The sequence below is a fragment of the Amblyomma mixtum genome, chromosome 5 (genome assembly GCF_055824585.1).
Source record: "Amblyomma mixtum isolate Tamu chromosome 5, ASM5582458v1, whole genome shotgun sequence".
NCBI classification, from domain to species: Eukaryota; Metazoa; Arthropoda; class Arachnida; order Ixodida; family Ixodidae; genus Amblyomma; species Amblyomma mixtum.
The window spans coordinates 173,847,930-173,869,977 of record NC_143016.1 but is presented as its reverse complement, the minus strand read 5'-3'; the positions used below and the strand labels follow the sequence as shown (position 1 = coordinate 173,869,977).

At 45.6% G+C, this 22,048-nt stretch overlaps 1 protein-coding gene across 5 annotated transcripts in view; it reads left to right on the top strand.

The window, feature by feature from the left end:
- The window catches only part of gwl (serine/threonine-protein kinase greatwall), a 64,772-nt gene that overhangs the window by 17,673 nt on the left and 25,051 nt on the right, over window positions 1-22,048 (top strand). For 3 of the 5 annotated variants that reach the window (XM_089542663.1, XM_089542660.1, XM_089542664.1), the window contains exons 5-7: window positions 5,991-6,130; window positions 6,815-6,903; window positions 11,868-11,974. In XM_089542663.1, the coding sequence (XP_089398789.1) occupies window positions 5,991-6,130; window positions 6,815-6,903; window positions 11,868-11,974 (336 nt within the window). Of the gene's footprint in view, window positions 1-5,990; window positions 6,131-6,814; window positions 6,904-11,867; window positions 11,975-18,564; window positions 18,716-22,048 lie in introns of all 5 variants that reach the window. The other 2 variants (XR_016282786.1, XM_089542662.1) reach the window with 1 other exon arrangement.

Genomic DNA, 22,048 nt, shown 5'->3' with positions numbered 1-22,048 from the left:
AAAACTACTTGATGTATGACCATTCACCATTCACAGGCTCAGTGGGGTTGGTTGTTGGGGAGTGGTGTTCCCATGTTGATAAGATTACGTATCTCCTCCTTCACTGTTGATACTGGCTGTCACCATGAAATTCAGTGTTAATTTATTGCCTACTGGAAGCACAAACATACTGATTGTCTCTTATCGTATGCCGGATTGTGAAACTTCTTTTACTAATGATCCGTACTCGGTCCTTCTTGATTTGAATTGACGCTTTCCTTGTGCCACTTACGTACTTTGTGGCGATTTTAATTTTCCTGATATTGACTGGATCAGCTTATTTGCAAAGCTTATTTGCAAAAAATTTATTGACGTCGTTTTCATGCTTAACTTTACCCAAACAATCTGTATGCCAGCGCATAATAATAACACACTTGATCTCTTTTTTGCCACCGATGGAGAGTTGATACAGTCAGTGTCATGTGTCAGTGGTCTGAGCAATCACAATACACTGTTATTCAACTTATCCATCCCTGTACCTCTTTGACAGCTATCCATTAAGTATATACGCCACTACAACAGGGCAGATTTTTATGGTATCAGCGAAGAATTGGAAATATTTTATCATTCCTTTCACGGATCCGCCACTCATAAGTCGATCAAAGAATACTGGCTATTGTACAAACACAAACTTTTATGCCATATTCATAAGTATGTCCCTCTCGTTTCTATTCATAGCGATAGAGGCAAACCCTGGTACTCTTAACGCTGTGAGAAAACTGTCCCAAAAGAATGGGAAAAACACTTTACTTGCCTGAGGGAATACGCAAGCCTTTTGAGACAGTTCAAGAAAAAGTTTTACTACCCCGACTTGCAGAGCATCCTCCATACGAGAAATTTTCGGGAATGTACTTATTCCTACGTGTAGTAAATGCCATTATGCTTTCCCGTTTAGTCCTGATGACTCTCCTGTGCTGATTGACCAATGTTTTCGTGTCATGAAAGCATACAGTAAAAGCTCATTAATTTGACCAGAAATCCAGGCAATTTGAACTGCTAGCTTGGTCCCAGCCAACCCCCGTGGGAGAACGACACCGGGCACTTGTCAATTCAGATGCTACGGGCCCCGCACAGGTTAATCTGAATGGGCTTCCTTACGGTAGGCCGCGTTCAGGTGTGACTGCCACGGCAAGAGATCGTTGAAACATCCCTACCCAGAACCAGAGTTCTGTGCTGCAAATTTGCTCGCTCACCTCTGATGCATGTGCCACAGCAGGCGTGATGACGAAAGGATGGCCTGTCTCCGAGTACAGTCCGGCTGCTTAGTTTCGGTTTCGGTTTTCTGCTCTTCACACTAGCCCATAGGGACGGCGGTTCTACCAGCTAGCATCAGCCTGACAGCCTAACCAAGCTGACCACCCTTTCATACGCTAATTGTCCCATCATCGCTGATGTTTTCTTCCACCTCTCCTCCCTTTCACTTCGGTGCCGCTGTGCCATTTCCTCTGCTTCCATCCACATGGTTTTGTTGTTTCAGTGTGCCGAAACAGCGCGCTCATCACTTGCCATTCGCTGTTTGTCCGGTGAAGCCTCCTCACAAGCGATGGTGCCACTTATGATGGGTATGATGCAGTAGTGGTGGAGCTTAACTGCGTCGCATCGTGAAGGATGCAGGAGGCCCTTATGATTTTGCAGTTCTGTTTCAGTGGTCCCGACAGTATGCACACGCTAATGCATTGATGGAAACGTGAAAATTAACCACTGCCATGTTGTTCTCTTCTCATAATCAATCAACCAGTGCCCAGTCTTACACCAAATAAATTTACCCTGATGCAAGCAGTTGGCAGTTTTTCGGGAGTCATTGGATAATTCGAACAGTTTTTCGGTTCCTTGGCATTAGAATTAATGAGCTTTCACTGTATTTGCAATTTATTTTCACTCGTGAACCTGCTGTAAGCACATTCGACTTACTCCTTCAAACTTTATCTAGATGCCCTCAGTTCATATTGCTGCTGAAGGCATTGTGAAACTCATTGACAATCTAAAGCTTATAATTAGTCCTGGCCTTGACGATATCCTTGGAAAGCTACTGTCTAGCGATATCTCTCAAGAGAAAAGTATATAACAGCTGTATCGTACTGGTACTCACCTATGGGGCAGAAACATGGAGGCTAACAAAGAGGGTTCAGCTTAAGTTAAGAACAACGCAGCGAGCTATGGAAAGGAAAATGATAGGGGTAACGTTAAGAGACAGGAAAGAGTGGGTCAGGGAACGAATCGGGGACAATGACATCCTAGTTGAAATCAAGAGGAAGAAGTGGGCTTGGGCAGGGCATGTAATGCGAATGCAAGATAACCGCTGGTCCTTAAGGGTAAAAGAGTGGATTCCAAGAGAAAGCAAGCGTAGCAGGGGGCGGCAGAAAGTTAGGTGGGCGGATGAGATTGAGAAGTTTGCGGGGATACAGTGGCGGCAACTGACAAAGGACAGGGTTAATTGGAGAGATGTGGGAGAGGCCTTTGCCCTGCAGTGGGTGCAGTCAGGCTTGTGGTGATGATGATCTCTGTAATTATTTCTAGCCCTATCTTACAAATCATATTCACCCAACCCCTGGTTGGCAATTTGATTTCTGGATGACTGGAAGCTAAGCAGGGTAGCCCCACTGTTCAGTTCAGGAAACTGCTCCGATCTGTCCTATTACTGCCCCACTTCATTAACTTGCTATTGCCTGCCAGATCATGGACCACATCATTTACTCGCAAGTCTCAGGACACCTTGATAATAACTCATTTTTCTTTATGAATCAGCATGGCTTCTGCTATGGTATTTCATGCGAGACCCCATTCATTGAATTCACTATAGACATTCACGTTAACCTTCATTCCAGACCGACATTGTATTTCTGTACTTCTCAAAAGTATTTGATCGCATCCCTCACATGCGACCAATGTTTAAGCTTTCATGCCTCTCTGTTGATCCACTGATCTTATCAATAAGCTTGAAAAGCCTTAGGCCTGTCTACCACTGTGACAAGGACATCCGACAAAACAAAGACCTGAAAAATATTACCTGCACGCAGCCGTGAGGAGATGTCAGCTCTGTGGGATGGTTCTACCCCGCTCGCTCTGTGAAGCCGCTTCTGAGCGGTCAGCGCCCACCGAATGGGACGGTGTCGGAGTGTCCGGTGCCGACTTCCAATACCAGCAAGCTCGTATAGTGGCACCCATGGCCCCAAGTCACTTGACTCCTATAGCTGCTGCCCCCAGAGTCAAAACAGAGACCGCAGAAAAAAATATGTACATTAAAATTTGGGCTGCCCACGTAGCTTCCGTACTCATTCGCTTCAGGCTTGGTAAATCCACGGGCGCTAGGCCTCGTGCTCCCTCAATGTGTACCATGTGATTCTTGTGCTGAAGAAGCTTCTCGGAAAAACTTGAAGCAAGCCAAACAGTTAAACATGCTGCAGTGGAAACCACCTTCTTACACTGAAGAAAGCATGCCACAGGTCCTAGCGATTAAAATTCACGCTAAGCCTAGCGCTTGCCAAATCCGGACCAACAGTTCCTCAATCCGAACAGAGTGTCGTTCAGTGCTCCAAGAGCAGGCCGCACGTTGGGCACCTTATGTGGGCTTGAAGGGGATAAATATGTTTCCCCCCAAACTTTGAGAGAGAGAGCGGTCTCCCTCACCCGCAGCAATCACCCAGTTTCTGGTGCTAGTGTCGGTGCGATGCAGGCGCCCTTGCTTGTTAGTTAAGGTAACTTTAGGGAGGTCGCATCTCGGGGAGCCAAACCGAAATGAGTCAGAACATGGCGAGTCTCCTTACAATTTGGTCCCCTCATCAGGCTTACTTAATTAAAGCAATTGAATCCATCCAGAATCATGCGGCCGATATTATATCTTCAAATTATGACTTTCGCCACAGGATCAGTAGTATTAAATCATCTCTTGGTATCGGTCCGCTAGCCCTCGGACGCAAAATTTCTCTCCTATGTGTGTTCCATAAACTATACTACAGATTTGCCGCCGCGGTGGCTCAGTGGCTATGGTGCTCGGCTGCTGGCCCGAAAGACGCGGGTTTGATCCCGGCCGCGGCGGTTGAATTTCTTTGGAGGAGAAATTCGAGGCCCGTGTACTGTGCGATGTCAGTGCACGTTAAAGAACCCCAGGTGGTCGAAATTTCCGGAGCCCTCCACTACGGCGTCTCTCATAGCCTCAGTCGCTTTGGGACGTTAAACCCCATAAACCAAACCAAACTATACTACAGATTTCCCAGTCTATGCGAGTTACTTCTAGTATCAGCTTTGCACACGTCACCTCGTTTGTTCTCCTCCATGAGTGTCTATCGTTTACACAGATCAAGCACTGCCTTTAACAAATCTTTTTTACTAGCCATGATACAAGAGTGGAATGCGCTTCCTGAACATGTCATCAAGTGTGATCCCCTAGATTAAAAAAAAAAATGCATAATATATAGTCTCACATTATAAAATATTGCCACCACTTCCTTTTCATGACACTGCCTTCTTCATTTGAACTGTGACTTTTTAACTGAGTGCTTTTGATTGATTGCTGCTTCACTTTTGGCCTTCTATTTTTGTGTTATTTTGCTATTTCTCCCACCTCTTATGTAATGCTGCACCCGGAGCCTTTAAGGTTGTAGCAAACGGTGATGATATTTTCATGTGGCTTTATCATCAGTGCTTCCGTTAGCATTGTACTTTGTCATTGAACAAGTTCAAGTCAGAAAAATTTTTCCTAGTATTGTGCTCTGCTGCATTTTGTTAAAGAATGGGCATCTCCATGTCACATGCCGCAATCTCTAGTGAAGTATTTTGGGTTTTGCCACGGAGATACCTTGTTCTGAAGATTTTGAGTGTGGCTGATGGCAAAAAAAATGTGCCTTCGGTGAGCATTCTCACAATTTCTGGGACATGCCTCGTGAGGAATGGGATAACAAGGGTGGATTCACATGGCAGCATGTTCTTATCAAGTGCTGAGCATGTCTCACTATGGCAGTGGCCACAGGCAAGGAGTGTGGTTGGTGTGAAGGCTGGGATACTGGTGAGAAAGAGAGATATGGGCTGCCTGCCTCACACCTTTGCTTACAAATACAAATACAAATACCTTTATTTCAACATCAGGGGTGTTAGTGGTGCACCCAAAAAGCCTATGACTGGCTTGACAGAGGGCACACCCCCGTACATAAAAACCGGCAGAAACAGAACACGGACAGAACAATAAAAAAGACTACAGTGCATAGGTAAACATCACATTCAATAAAAATTAGTGAATATCCTCTTGCAATAATATATAAGTGAAGTCAGCAAGATTAACATGAAACGCTCAAAGACACTGAAAAATGCAAAACAAAGGATAACAATCACAAAAAAAAGAGGGAGAAAGGAGGAGAAAACTTGCAGTAAGAAAAAAAACAAACCGTATTGTTAGGTCCTCAGGGCTCATTGGGCCGATTAAGAAGAGTTGGAATTATATGTCGCAGCATTTGACGACCGTAATTAGTACGAAAGAATGGCACATACCAGACGTTGTTGTTATGTGTTGGGTAGTAATTAGCTTTGGGCCATTAGTTATCTGTGCCATCAAAGAATGTGTCATGATTTTTCCGTTTTCTTTCATGTCGTTTACTTAGCAATAAATTATATAGGTCATTACTTGGAGTTACTTTTAATGACGCTAGAAGAGGTTGAGTGTGAGCAGTAAACGGGGCATTTGCAATGATACGAATGACCTTTTTCTGTATTTTCTGTAACCTATACATATTTGACCATGTTGTTGTACCCCACACCAGATGACAGTATGAAAGGTTAGATAGAAATAGTGCATTATAAACTAAGTCTGACACTCAGAGGTAGTAAAGAGCGGACGTTGTATAACATGCCTGTGCATTTTGCCTGGTGAAGTGCATCTCTGCAGTTGACATTTGGCTGTCAAGTGTCAGTGACGGAAGCGCCCGTCTGTGTGTCAAACCTTGTGGTGTTTCTGCGTGCAGGTGATGGAGTACATGATTGGGGGTGACGTGAAGTCCCTGCTGCACATGTATGGGTTCTTTGACGAGCCCATGGCCCGATTCTATGCTGCGGAGGCCGCCCTCGCTCTCGACTACCTCCACCGGAGGGGCATTGTGCACAGGTACGGTTGCACAGGTACAGGCATTGTGCACAGGCACAAAAAGTTCCTGCGCTATAATGTCACTTCAGAGCATCATAGTTCGAATGTATCCTTAGTTGTTTTCTTGACATAAAAATTTTACACAAACTGCATGTAAGGCATAATGCGTATTTTGTACGTGAAAATAGAAAATGCGCTTAAAAAATGAGAGCGTTGCACAAATTTTCTGGCCAGAAAATTTGTTTTTCAGCAAAAATGGTCTTCAGTGCAGATTGCTGGGAGTCCTCGTACCATTCCTGGCATAGTAGTAAGCACTGGTGGGGCTTGTGCTGCTCTCAAGCAACTTCTTATTAGTTCAACTGCCACGGTGGGCAGGTTGTGATGATGTCACAAAGTCACGTGACCTAGGTGGCTTGTTGGCCACCTGCTTTGGCGATTTTTCACTCACGCCACCGACACTGGGTTTTCCGCTGAACAGGACCCTTAATGCTGTCCTGTTAGAATTCGGTTTTGTATTGCAGCCACTGAAGTGGAGGCACCATTCTTTCTTGTTTTCGAAATGTGTGACGCTTTCTGAGTGCATGCAACCCAGCAAACCAAAATCTTCTCAGAGACGTCTAGCTAGACGTCTCTGAGAGGTTTTTGGTTTGCTGGGAAGGTAGTGCAACAGATGCACCATTTCCTGGTGTGCTTGCTTCCCTGCAGGGACCTGAAGCCGGACAACATGCTCATCTCGGCCCAGGGGCACATCAAGCTCACCGATTTCGGCCTCTCCCAGGTGGAGCGGAAGCACAGTGAGGGCCCGCCTTACTTCCCTGCTTTGCTTGGCACACTTCCTGTGCGCTGGTCCATAGAATTAAGAGCCGAGGGAGCAGTCACCTAGTGCCGAGGAGTTGTGGGAAGGACTCGCGGATGTGCTGGGCACCTTGCCAAGGGGCTGCATGGCACTGGCAGCTTTGCTGGTGAACAGTTTGGGCAGCATTGAAAGGAAAACATGCATTCCAGATGAGTTTGGCATGTGGACAAGAAATTTTTAAAGGTGCAGTGAAGAGGAATCTGAACTCGTCTTTTTGCCGCGGGAACTCAATCTACACGTTCCGAGCATTTTTACAAACTGCCATTTATTGCCCTGTGTGGCCGATTTCCGTAATTAAATCAAATTAACGTCCGGCTCCCACCTTTTTTTTTTTAATTCTCCCCTGTACGGTGGGCGGAGTCAACCAACGCGTGGAGTGCTTTTCAGCCAGCTCCATGGAGGATTTGCTTTCGCTTTATTTTGTTCTTTAAGTTTCTGTGAATAAATAGTTTCATTCGCAGGTAATATAGCCGCAAAATAAGCCCGCAGAAATCAAAGTACACGCAGACTATTTGCTACTACGGATTACTACGTATTACTCAGCCAATGGCAAAGTGGCAAGCCTCCACGGAGCTGGCTGAAAGGCACTCCACGCATTGGTCAACTCCACTCACTGTACGGGAAGAATTAAAAAAAAAAATGCGGGAGCCGGGCATTACTTCGATTTAATTCGGGAAATCGGCCACACAGGGCAATAAGTCGAGGTATCTTAGAATGCTCGGAACGTGTAGATTGAGTTCCCATGGCAAAAAGACGAGCTCAGATTTCTCTTCACTGCACCTTAAGCTCACTCGTAACTTATGTCGTAGATGTTGCAGTTACTCCTGTGAGGAGCATATAAACCAAACTGCATCGTGTCAACAGGTGGTGGCATCAGTGCCAGGCATGTGTTTGGCTGAGGGAAGACTTGGCAAGCAGAGAGCACTGCTGCTTGGGGCCGTTGTATACCACGCAGCAGTGCAGGCTCACTATCAAGTGTAACTTTGTTTCTTGCATGTTTGTTTCGCGTCTCTCATAGCCTGAGTTGCCTTGGGGCATTAAACCCCATAAACAAACAAACAAACAAACTATCTTGCATGTTTAGGCTGCGTGGGGCCCACACTTTGGCATACAGTAGACAGCGTGAGTCTCCTGCTAGAAATGAGCTTATTGTTCAGCTCTGTCCATGGATATAGATTGTGCTCCAAGCACAATTGGAGCTGCAAAAGCCATTGCCTCTGTTCACCGGCCTAACCACATCTGTGTGTCCCATCTCAGAGAGTGGATGTTTGGGACTAGCAGCATTTGGCCACATTTTTCTTCGTCCACACTAGTGTCCCAACAGGTGTGTATAGTGCTGATACAGCCTCTAGTTTCCCACAATCCCACAGAAAAATCATGGATTTTAGCATTTTTCACGAAATTGTGCATTTGCAGCCATATTCTCTTTTATTTTTTTATTCTGTGGTTACGGACACCAACACAAATGACGGTATGATGGGAAAATGGTCAGTTTACGTTGTTTGCACAAATGTGATGTGAGGGGCAAGCTTAGGACCTCGGAAGAATTTAAAAATATATTAGAATTATATTGCAAACCCAAATTGTTTGGGCCAACCATAGGCGAGGCCAGGCCTCTCCCCCCTCCCACTTCAAAAGAAAAAGAAAATGCAGATAGCGCACTAAAATACGGAAGCAGTGGAGGATACATCAATGTTAAGACTCAATGCTTCAATTGTGACCGCCCAAGTGAAAGCAAGCGTCCCACGCAGCAAAGTCTGACACAGGGTGACGCTGCCAGGACCTTCGTGGTGCAGTGCTAATTTCAAGAGTGGGTGGGGGGGGCGAACAAAATGCAGTGGGCCCCACCAGCAAGGGTGCCCAGTGCAGGCTGCACTGTCATGAAACGCCCCCCCCCCTCACCTTCCCCTGGCACTGTCTCTGCTTACATGTTGCAGCCACCATCACCGCCATGCTGCCACTGCTTTGTGTTTCAGGCTTTCCAGTCCTGCAATCCTTTGCCCTTTATTGCTTTCCCTACTACCCTTTCTCAACAACCCCCACTGCCTTCATTCCATAGCCACCTTCACCCTTGCACTGGCTCGTCTCGTGCTTTGCCCCATTGAAAAAGCTGGCTTCTCCTAGCGGCTCTCAAAACTAGTGGCGAAGGTCGCTTTAGCTACCTCGAAAAGCTGGAAAATACTAAAGGATTCACACTGTGTTCGTCTCATATTTTGAAGCATTATTTGATGTTTTCCATGGAATTTTGCGGATTCTTTGTTCTCAGAATCCAAAATTTTCGGCCACAGAAAGTTAGGGGCCTTAGTCGTGGCACACGGGCGACAGCTTCTGGGGAGGCTGCTCAAGTGCACACGACCATGGGCAGGGCTGGTGACTTGGCCGAGCGAAGTGCAGCACACATGGCCTGTCTTAGCACTTTCACACCGAAGTGAGAGCATGCAGTGGACGTTGACTCCTTTAGTGCCCTTTGCAGGCAGAGACAATGGAAAAACCCATCATGCGGGACCATGTATATGGCACTGCTGATTAAGGTGGCAGCCCTTAGGGGCAATGCTGTGCAGCTAGGCCTCATGGGAAGTGGCAGGTTCGAAGGGTCCCGCAACCATTTGGGGAGGCACTCTCCCACCTATTAAGGGGGGATGAGGGTCCTAAAAAGTTGTTTATTTTATTTTTCGACATAACTTGTTGAAATTTGGCACGCAAGATGTACCATGGAATGGTGATTTAAAATATGCATGTAGATTTCAAATATGTCATCTGGACGGAAATTTATGGCAAAATAACATCCTAGTTAGGCCATTTCTTGTGGGCCTTCTTGATAGTTTTTCAGTTAAAAGAAGCCTTTTTCATAATATGTAAACATTTCCAAAGATCCCCCACACATCCAAAAGCTTTCCTTTTTCCTTTAAACATGATAAATTAGCAATTGGGCCAAGTGTAGGTTAATTACTGCCACATTATTTTTTTCTTTCCAACCTTGTTATTTATTTATAAGCAACAAAATGTCTTTACAGGCGTTTTATTAGCTTTAGGATGGGCTGTGGGCCTTTGCAAATGTCTGCTTACTCTTAAAAAAAATCAGGGGGCGCTGTGACGATCTAAAGTGCGTGAGGCGAAAGCCTTTCCACGCAACTTGCCGTAGGCACACACGAGGCGGCTAAGGGGCGACTTGGATTGGCTAGTCATGACTAACTAGTCATGATTGGTGAATGACTAACTACTCATGACCGGTTAATGACTAACTAGTCATGACCGGTTAATGACCAACTAGTCATGATTGGTTAACGACTAACTAGTCATTGCTAGTTAGTTGGTGACTGGTTAATGACTATTTAGTCATGACTTGTGACTATTAATCATTAGTTATGACTTTTACTTCAGATGTAATGGATAGATGGACATAGTCATGGCTGCAAGTGTGGGCCATTAAAGGCTTTCGCCTTAAAAAGCTTTTTTAACTGATAAATTGCTACAAAGGCCCATAAGAAATGACCTAATTAGAATGTTATTTTGCCATATATTTCCTTCCAGGTGAGATATTCGAAGTCTTAATGAATATTCAAAATCAGCATCCAGTGATATGCCTGCATGCTAAGTTTCAGCAAGATATGTTAACAAATAAAAAATTTAAGGCCCTCATACTCTTAGTGGCATGGCCGGCAGTGAAGTGAGCCTTTGTGCCAGGTGTCCCGACCTTCATGTGCCCTCTCTTGTTCTGCACACCACTGAAGCAACTGGTTTGCTAGTCCTAAGATTGTACATGGTTCATTTCCAAATTGCAGCAGCCTTGTTTGGATCTGCGCAGCATGCCAGATGGCTGTGCGCTTGAAAGTGAGTGACACGTTAGTAACTGGCAAGCTTTCCTCTGTGATCTGGACATCGAGGGTGCCTGCCTTGATGGCATGGTTGGTCACAATGAAAACAGTAGCACCTGAAACAGAGAGATGGAACGAAGTGCATAACGCATGTGCTAACTTTTAACTGACTTTGTTAATAGCATGCTCTGGTTTTTTACACCATGGGAGCATGAAAACAACTCAGTTCTGCCTGCCTATCACAAAGTGAGTCAAAATCCAACGCATTGCTTAACTCCTGTTGAGGGCGCTCAAGAAAAGCCGACTTTTTTGAGTGGCACTGAAATAGTGCTTACACAATTGATCTTTGAGATTTTTTTTTTTTTTTTTGCTTTCAGCACGCAAGGTGTTACTTGTAAGTTGCTTTCTGTTTCTTGTTATTACCACGCACTGATTGAAAATTGTACAGCATTTGTTGTCCTCTTCGTGAAGTCCCCTGCGTTTCAGGTGGTGCAGGTTTCATTGTCGATCTCAGCCAGTTTAACCCCTTCAGGTGCCATTTTTTCGTTTTGACTGAAATCAATTATTTTTTCACCTAAGTAGTATATTCAGGCCTCAAGAAAGGGATTTTGTTAGTTTTCAAACCTGAAAGACCAGCATGTAAGTTTCTACAACAATGTGGAGAATTCGTACAAAGTGTCAGATTTGTTAGAAATAGTACCATCGAAATGTTCTCGTGTGTCAGGTAAACACCGTAGGGATTGTGGAATAACTTTTTGTTTCGAAGATTAACATTGTGCCTGAAATCGAGCAAAAACAGTCTATGTTTTCACTCGCAGCAAAATCTGTCTGCATGAAAACGGCTAGCCAGCTATCCAAAGTGCTACCCAGCTCACTCTTGTGTGAAATATTATTCACTGCATTCGCTACATGGTACCAAGAAACAACTCATTTGCAATGAGAAGGGTGCTCAATTTGACTGAAGCAATGAAATCGCTGTTAAGGGCTCCAGTTTCTCAGCAAAAGCTATAAGTTTTCCGCTTACACAGTTGTGTACAATGCTCCTGAAAGGGTTAAATCTGCCATTAATGCACTGTTTGACTTTCAGTTGAGCTGGCCGATGTGCTGGGGACACCTGCGAGCCGGGCGTGCTCACGACCTGTCCTGGGTCGCACACCGGGACAGCTGCTGTCACTCACCTCTGACCTGTCCTTCGTGAGTTTCTGGCATGCCTGTGGCCCTGCTCACAGCTTTGTTGGGGGTGCACTGGTTTTAGACCCGTTTTCCTTATTCTTAATCCAGTCGTAATGAAACTGTACCTCCTTGTTCAGTTTTGATGCAAAAGCGTTAAAGGTGCACTGAAGAGGAATCTGAACTCGTGTTTTTGCCGCGGGAACTCGATCTACATGTTCCCAGCATTCTTAGAAACTTTGACTTATTGCCCTGTGTGGCCAATTTCCCTAATTAAATCGAATTAACGTCCGGCTCCCGCCTTTATTTTTTGAATTCTCCCGTACGGTGGGCGGAGTTGACCAACGCGTGGAGTGCCTTTCAGCCAGCTCCGTGGAGGGTTTGCTTTCGTTTTATTTTGTTTTTTCAGGTTTCTGTGAATAAATATTTTAATTCGCAAATAATATAGCTGCAAAATAAGACCGCAGAAATAAAAATACGTGCTGACTATTTGCTTCTACAGATTACTATGTATTACTCCGCCGATGGCAGAGCGGCAAGCCACCACGGGACTGGGTGAAAGGCACTCCCCGCATTGGTCGACTCCGCCCATCGTACGGGGAGAATTAAAAAAAAAAAGCGGGAGCCGGACGTTAATTCGATTTAATTAGGGAAATTGGCCACACAGGGCAATACATCGAAGTTCCTAAGAATGCTTGGAATGTGCAGATTGAGTTCCCGCGGCAGAAAGACGAGTTCAGATTCCTCTTCAGTGCACCTGTAAGGAGCCCATGTCGCAGGAAAGCCAGTGTCGTCGCTGACCCTGAGCGAAAATCCACGAAACAATCCCCAGAGAAGCAACCTACGCAGCCCGGTGAGGTGGCAGGGGAGCCACCTAGGCCACATGACCTTGCGGCGCTGTCACAACTTGCCCACTGTGGTAGAATTGTGGAGCAGACGATTGGTCACGAGAGGTCATATATGGGCATTAACACATATGGGCTAATGCCCATATATGCAGAACTGGTCATTCCTAATGCTAACACTTAACGGGCGTTAATGCTGTCACATCATATTTTTAAGGCGCAGTTTAAGTGTCCCCTTTAGTTTTTTTGTGCTGATTTCAAATGTGTAGTTGTTTTTCCATAAATTAGTTTCAAAAATAATTACAGTAGAACCCCTCTATAGTAAAGTAGCCTGGACCTGCAAAAATCTTTACTATATCAGGGTCTTTACTATGTCAGTTGTTGGTAATGGCATGACTCTGATTATACTATCTGGCTGCTTACTAAGTACGAAGTGTTGGTTTATAAAAGAAACACTCAGAAATACCTTCCATCCTGCTCGTATCATCCCTTTATGTGGTAATTATTTATTTTAAGTTATCACATTTCCGACCTTGTCTACGCCTTGTGGAAGTACCGCATTTGCACGAATACAACATAGCTACAAGAATAAAGAGAGTTTGATTCCAAGTGAAGACCAAAGCCTTGCATGGTCACAGCGTTGTCTTCTGTGGCTTCAGCATCATTTAAGATGCAGTAAAGAAATGGCGCGGCAAAACCGCCTACGCAGTTCCACCATGCCTCTGCTTCTTGCCATTTCTTCCCCCGTGCTTCGCACTCTCGTGCTGTTTTCTTTCCTTTTCTACTCTGCACTGTACTTTTACTGGCTTTCCTTTCTCGAAATGTTCTCGTGTGTCAGGTAAACACCCTAGGGATCATGAAATCGCTTTGTGTTTCGAAGATTCTCATTACGCTTAAAACAGAGCAAAAACTATCGATGTGTTCACTCGCGGCAAAATCTGTCTGCATCAAAACGGCGGACAAAGTGCTACCTAGCTCACTGTTATCCGAAATTGTATTTACTGCATTCGCTACATGGCATGAAAAAGCAACGTATATGCAAGAAGAAGGGTGCTCAATTTGACTGAACTAATGAGATCACTGTTAAGGGCTCCAGTTTCTCAGAAAAAGCTGCAAGTTTGACGCTTACACAATTGTGTGCAAAGAGCCTGAAAGGGTTAATTTAAAAAATTGGTGGGAACATGTAGGCTCTGCCTGAAGGCTATGATGTGATTGTGGCAATGGGTGAATGCCCATGCATATGGAACTGGTCATTCTCTACTCTACTTCCACAGGTCGCTGGGAGTCCTCGTACTGCTTCTGGCGCTGTGGAGCAGTGATTAAGCGATGTGCGACTGCCCTGCGATGGCAGCTGCTGCCGTCGGTGGGACGTGTGCGATCCAGGTTGCTCTTTCCGGGCATCCTCTCGGGGCCAATTATTAATTTAACTGCTACCTGTCAGAGTGGGCAGTCCGCCCACATGGCAGGTTGTGATGAGGTTGCTTCTCTGGGGAGTTATTCGTAGATTTTTCGCTCGCAGCCAACACTGGCTTTTCTGCCACACGGGCTTCTTAACACTGTTGCTTTAAGAGAGTGAGAACTGTGGTGCTGCCGACGCCATATATGGCACTGGCCACAGCAGTGTTCTGTCTGTGAACACTGGCCACTTGATGCTGACTCTGCTGAGTGAGCAGGCAGGGCAGTGCATTTGACCCGTGTCAAAAAAAAAGAAGAAAAAAAAGGCACGTGGCCCTGTGATTGGCCGTTTGATTCCCGGTTCAATGTTGCCTTCGTCATGACTAGCATCAGACCCCCCCCCCCAAAAAATGAATCGTTACAAAATGTAGCCCCTGATGATTGTTCCAGTCTTTTCTCTATCTGAGGTGGTAAGTGTGGGCACAGCCAAGAGGGCAGTGCCATTGAAAAGCTGCACGACCCGCACGAAGGCCTAAGCTGAGGACGGCAGATGCATAAGAGGCCCATCTAAAAATGGTGCGCAAAAAAAAAAAAAAGAACACGGAAAAACACAGGGAGAACAGAGAGGACAGAAGCACACTAGCAACTGATGCATGGTCGAAGAAGCACCTCTCACTCGGTGAGCATGCGCCAGGAAGTTCAGCACGTGTCAACGAGATAAAAACACAAACAAAAACGTGACGTAGCTGTACGATAGTCAAACGGACTAAACCCAGAGGAAAAGATGTAAGACATAAAATACTTACTGGACATGAGAGGCCCTGTGAGGGTTTTGCCTCACGCCCCCGTGGCTTGTCCTTCGGAAAAGCACTTCATTTCTCTGCTCCAGGGGGTGTGGAATACCGCAGGGCATGCACAACTGGGCTTCACGGCTGGGACAGGTTGTAACAACAGTGCAGCACGATAGACACAGGCAGGGGGGTACAGGTGGCTGTGTTGATTGTTGCGTTTGCCCTAACGATCACTCTTGCCATGACCTTATTTGCAACTCCAGGGGCGCTTTGAACACTCTGAGTTGATAACCACATCACATTACTTAGAACCTCCTGCTGCGGCACAAAGTGTGTGCCGTTTTTCAAAATTCCAAGTAGAAGTATTTAAATTAGGGATGTGCAAATATTGGCATTTTCAAATACGATTTGAATGCGAATATGAAGAAAAACTGTCTTTGAATATTTCAGTAAAAGAAAAAAAAACAAAAATAAACAGCACATATTGCTGCCCCCACCCCCCTCCTTTTTTTTTTTTTTTCCCGAAATAGTGTACAGTCTTTAAATAAAAACTAGACTGACTCAGCACCATATAGAAACATAATGTGCACCTAAATGTGTATTACTTGGCTAGACAGCATAAGAGTATGCAACCTCTAATGTGGTCATGCAGAATGAGTAACAAAATGAAATACATAAATTGACATGACACACAGCTGAAAATAACATGGTGGTTAGTAGAACCTCATTCATTTGGATTTCAAGGAACTGGATTATTATCCGAAGGTCAATTTATAAAATGCCCTGCGGCCACAAAAGAGCTGCCAAAAATGCAAAAGTGATGTGAAGGCTTGTGAGGAGGCTTCATTGCGCAAAAACCGAGAAGCCTGTGATGGGCACACAGTTTTGGCGTGCTGGAAGAACACGGACGTAAACGAGGAGAACGCACACTGGCATTGGAACGGCGTCCGAAAGCGGAGCTGGCGTGGGTTCAGACGACCGGCGAATGTGTGGACCGACGGCTGCCATCGCCGTGGGCTAGCAGGGAAGCTCAGAAACCGAAGTTACATGGGCAGTCTATTTTTTGGTCTGGCAACGGAGGCCCTCCTATCATTGTCACACCTGCCATTGAGCGAATTTAAGATGTGCGCGGGTTAGAATGCACCATTCAATGGGCAGGATTTGACACCTTGAACTGCCCCTTCGGGAGCCTCATGCAAAGTTCTGCAAGTGGGCTACCCCGCATATCATAGTTGACAAAAACTAGATGGCGGAGCCCGCACTAGGATAATTGTGAAGGCTACAGGACGAATGCCATGTGTGTGGGCGTTAAGTATAACACATTATGGTAAAACGGCGAGCTGAGAGGGTTGGTACATACTTGAAGAAAACAGCGCAGCAACAGGGACAAGAGAGAAGACGGGACAGGCGCTGACTAGCAACTGACCAGCTTTCCCTGTCAACACTGGCGCAAATTTTGCCCAGCTTATTAGGTGCTGAAAAAAGTACATCTACCCGATATCTGTGGCCTACCTGCTTTAAACGATGGAACAACTGGTGAACGTAGGGCACGACAGCAAATGTTTTACCTGACTTGAAGGTTCTGGCGTCTCGTGCCTACAAGAGGACTTGATCTTTTTAAGTGTTCTATTGCATGCCAGTAATTGAAAGGGGCCCCTTCCTCAAACCTAGCCTTACAAAACAAAGAATGCCGTTATAACATCTCCGCGCCTGCTGCTGAACCATGTACTCCACTTTTCAACGACACAAAGGTCTTGTACAATCACAAGGATAGATTAAGTAGGGAAATCAGCGAAGCATTTCATATTCACAAAAACCGTGACACATGCGTAAGCACACCATCTGTCCTTGTTCATGACTGTGAAATATTGTACCTTGACCATCATGACTGATTTTGACATCTTATCAGTGTTGTTGGGGTAGATCATGCGTGTTCCTGGTTGTTAGGAGAGTATAATTTTTGTGTTTCTTGCAATAAACCTTCAGTTGCTAGTCAGCACCTGTACCGTCTTCTCTCTTGTCCCTGTTGCTGTGCTGTTTTCTTCAAACATAATGGTAAGATCATAGAAAAAAACAGTGTGCTTTTGCATTGTGATTGTTCGAAGGGTGTGGCCGGCCATCTTATTCACATCAGGTGTCGTGTGGGAAAGCCCACTCGCAGAATTTCGCTCAAGGTAAATTCTAGCAACATGAACTGGTGGGCGAGTTGGTCTGACATATCTTAGTGAAGCAGCGCAACGGCACAAGGCCAAGGGAAGAAGAGGACAAACAGCAGCGTCCGATAGTGATTGGTCCAAACGATAAATGTCAGAGGAGAAAGCGAAGAGGATGCATTTTTGTTTTCCTGGCACTTGAATGTTATATAATTTCTTCAGACATTGCGGTTTTGCTGTGGTTGAATGCATGAATGTCGGCGCAGTAACAATCAGTGGCGAATATTAGAAAATTTTGGAATATTCGGGAATTTTCGAATAATCTGAAATTCTTGATTAATTTCTCGAAGATTCGTATTCGAAATTTCGAATATATGTGCACCCCTGATTTAAACAGATCAAAAACCAGGAAACTGAAACTGTGTTTCGATCAAAAGATAACGTCACAAAACCCATAGTTTGCGCATCGATTGGCTAAACTGGTGACTGTAAGTGTGAGCTTGGGTCATTATTTGTCTGAAATGACCAAATGCCAGCTCGAAATTTTGTCCTTCAGCAAACACTGGGAGAGTACAGTCTTCGTCAAAAGTAACCAGGCTCCATGGTTTGCTTCTCATTCGTATAGCAGAGCCCTCACGGCTTCCCTAAAGATCAGAAAGTTCTTTGAAGATGAGAACAGGGGTTCTTCCTACCATACAGAGATTTAGAGCTTGAGGGCTGGCATAATATCTTTAATATACGACTGAGAAGAAAAACGTGCAGCCTTGGTTACTTTTGGCAAAGACTGACCTACGGTTGTGCATCCAGGTATGTCATATACACACAAGGTTGCCTGTATAAATTTCTCAGAGTGAGGCTACTCAGAGGGAAATTTTCAAATTCATTTGCGCTGCAACTAAACCCTGCTTTGCTGCAAAACTTGGTACAAAGGTCCAGAAAACTGCGGAGAACGCGCCATGAAAGTTTCGGTGCAATCAGATGAGGTCAAAAAATGTAACATGTACTGCTGAAGCAGTGACATACATTAGAATGGGCAACAAAAAAAAGAAATAAAAACAGTGTGCGCAGCCTGCTCCATAAGAAGCCACAGCCCCTGCCTGACAGAGTGCACCATTGCAGGTAGTGAAGCTGTGTTGCGGGAGAGGGAAATACGATTTGCCCAGACACGGCCTCAGTTGTATTTGGCTGCTGTACGCTGGTGGAGGCACAAACCCATGTAGGAAACATGCTGTAATGTTTGGCACCAGTGATGTGCAAAACCAGATGCCAGAGGTCTTTCTTCCAGTCAATGGCCTGTTAGCCTACAAGCTGTGGCCACTGTGCTGAAGTTGTGGGACAGGGTTGGAGGAGGCAGCTTCGAAGTCACTGTTGGTCGGTGATGTGTGACTCTGCACATGAATAACCGCAGCTGCTATTCTGCTTGTGTGCAGACAGGTGCTCGCCCACAGGCAGTGGCAGTGTGCTCAGCAACGCGCCGGTCCTGTCGTCGGCGCCTGCCACGTGGTTCCCTCACCGGCTCAGTGGGCAGCCTGGAGGTGAACCGGCGGTCCTCGCTCAAGCGCTCCCCCACCAGTCCCTCAGGTGGGCATGAATGCACCACATATGAGTCCAACAGGGTCTGCACTCATAGCATAACAGGCTCTTTGTGGGTCCAAGATGTGAGCACGATCATACAGGCGCTTGACTGGTCGGGCTGCAGATATGCCTACACTTGTTAAGGTAGGCTGTAGAAATAAACAAGAAAAATAGTGCCCTGCCCGCAACGCCTATGGAGATATACCTACAGTAAACTTCCGACCTCCTGGTGTAGTGGCTAAGCAGCGTAGGCATTCGGCCAGTGATCCCAAGGTTGCATATTTCATGCATGGGTCAGCGAGACCATCCTACCTTAAACAATTAGATCCAGTACATAGTTTAGCTTTGGGTCTTTCCACTGGTGCATACAGCACGTCGCCCATAAACAGTCTTTATGTAGAAACTAACGAACTGTCGCTTACAGACAGAAGAACGATGCTCACGTGTTCATACATTCTGAGAATCCGTTCACTACCTAAACACATCTGTCACCAAATAGTCACAAAGTTCCCATCAAGAACACTAACAATAATCCACAGACTACTAGGCCCCACTGCTCTTGTGTTTTGAAGAGATGTGCGAAAACCTTGGCGTACTAGACACATTACCTGGCATTGCTCCAAGACGAGATCCATTACCTCCATGGTACCTTTTTCCTGCAATCTGTGATTTCACTCTTACACAGTTCCGTAAAAAACAAACTCCACAGCAGCATATAATAGAGGAATTTCTTGCACTTGAGGAAAAGTACAGTACTTTCACTGCTTTTTTACAGATGGTTCAAAAACAGATGCTTATGTTGGAAGCGCAGGTGTGCAAGGGTATTGGAGTGAAATAGTATGGCTTCCACAGTGTGCATCAATATTCACTGCCTAATGTTATGCTGTCTCTGTAGCCACTCAACTAATAGTAAACGAGAAGCTCACAAACAGTATTATTTACACAGACTCCCTAAGTTTACTTACTGCTCTTCACTCTAGAAATGCAATCACTCCGTTACTTGGCGACATCACTGTAGTAGCCACAGGTCAAGGACAAAACATAAAACTGCTGGGTACCGAGTCATATCAGAATTAAAGGCAACGAGAGAGCAGAATTCTGCGCTGCTCAAGCTCGTGACAAGCAAATCAGAAAAGCAAATATACCATGTAAAGATTGCATTAACTTAATTCATCGTAACATAAGACAAAAATGGCAGTCCGTATGGAACAATGAAGTAAATAACAAACTACACTTAGTAAAGCCAGTTTTAGATGAGTGGAAGTCATATGAGCACCAAGAACGTTGCAAGGAAGTGATTCTCTGCTGTCTTCATATAGGGCACACGCACCTCAGAGCAACGCTGCTCTGCAAATTGGAAGTTTTAGTGCTCCAAAAATTGCTCCAGATTTCATTTTACCAGTAGCATCACTGGTAGCTCAACCAACTGCTGGATTTAACGGCTTAGAACCTGCGAAAATGGTACAGTCGAACCCGGATATATCGAATTCGAAGGGGATCGGAAAATAGTTCGATATAGCGAAAATTCGATATACAGATATAGGCTAAAACTGCACTCCCGATCATAACAAATTGTGGCTTACCGTTTGGAACAGCCGCGAATCACATAGTATGGGCACGTAATGTGAAAGCGCTTTATTTCGCGGAAAAAAAATCACTAATTTTGGGCTGCTTTTTCCCCTGGGAAACGAAGTTCAAAACACTGGCCTCGATCTTCTCGAGACTGTCCAGGTGCGAGAGCACAGTGCCTTCCATTTCGCCGCAACAGCGCCGAATCAGGCTAACGCTGACGCCAGTTCATTGGCTGCGCACGGACGCGTTTCTTCGACAACACAGTTGCCCTCGTCGTCGCTGGAGTCGGCGTCTAGAACGCCAGTTACCGCTTGAACTTCGCTGTCAGCGTTAAAGTCCTCAACAGTCACTTCGGACGGAACGGCGCCGAGAAAATTGGACAAGTCGCGAAACGCGTCGTCCAAGAACACATCGTCATCTAAATCTTCCGGACATTCATCTCCGGCCACTTCAAGGCCTGCCTTGCCAAAACAGTTGGCTACTGGGGCCTGCTTCACGTCGCGCGTTGAAACACAGGCACACACAAAAAAAAAACAAAAAAACACGCGAGGCGCAGATGGAGCGATAAGAGCGAAGCCTATGCGAGCGGCAGTCAACGCGGCTGCGAAGGAATGACAGAGGGAAAAGAAAGAGCAGGGAGAAAGATCGGCGCTCTGGGCTTCGTTTTTTTTTTTTTTTTTTTCTGAGCTCTCTCTTTTCCCCAGACCCACGATGTGCCCACGAGCGACCGTTTTCTCTCTCTCCCCCTTTCCCCAAGAAGCGTGGCTTAGAACCGGCGCCGCGCGTCTCCATGCCGCACTCTCTCTTCGCTAAATGACCTTGACGGAGCACACGCCGGCGATACAGGAGGAGCGGGAAAGCTCGCGCCGGTGGGGCGCAAAAACGGGGAACAAAAAAAAAAAAGGGTCCTGCGCCTGCTGACTGACTGCGGAAATGTTCTCCGCTGAGGTATAGCTGAGGCGGCTGAGGACCGGACATGAATGTCGTTGGGGAAAGCGCACCGTCCAGGGGCGCGGCGCGGCGTTCGATATATCCAATGTCCGGCGAAAATGGAATTCGATATACAACGCAACTGTCCTATACTTTTACATAGTATTTTCAAGGGGGTAATCTGTGTGTTCGATATAGCCAATAATTCGAAATATGCGGGTTCGATATATCCGGGTTCGACTGTATTTCAGTGCCGCCCTTCAGTCATTGTAAAGTGCCATTTAATTTTCTTCCACTATCACTCAGCATGGTTGGGTGTGCATGTCTGAAGTTATCTAGGGGCACTATCAGTGCGCCTAGTTACTCTTTTTTAATTTCTTTCCGTGTCAATGAAGAACTCTCTGGAGAGATTTTAGTGCCAGGATTCTTTCATTCTCGAGATGTTCCAGGCAGCCTCCCCCACTTCTGCTCTTCCCTTCCCCCCAAAAAAGACAGTAGTGTTTCTAATTTCTTTACCCCCAAAATTAGCAGGCCCCAAAAAATAAGCAAAAACCTTGGGAACCTTCTTAACCACATCCTTAAAGAAAACGTGATAGCATTTAGGTTTATTGTGGTGTCTACAATGTGTGCCTAATATTCTTGCAATTCTACTGCCAAAACTCTGGTCGGAACCGGTTCCATTGCCGTACGGTATGCATGGGTCGTCACCCTGTAGAATGTTGGGCCACCTCAATTCATTTTCTGAGGCGCGACTACTTCCAAAATTGTAGGGGTCCATTAGAACTTTTGGGGTGAACCAATTGCCAAATTTTGGAGGTCACCAGATTTTCAAATTTG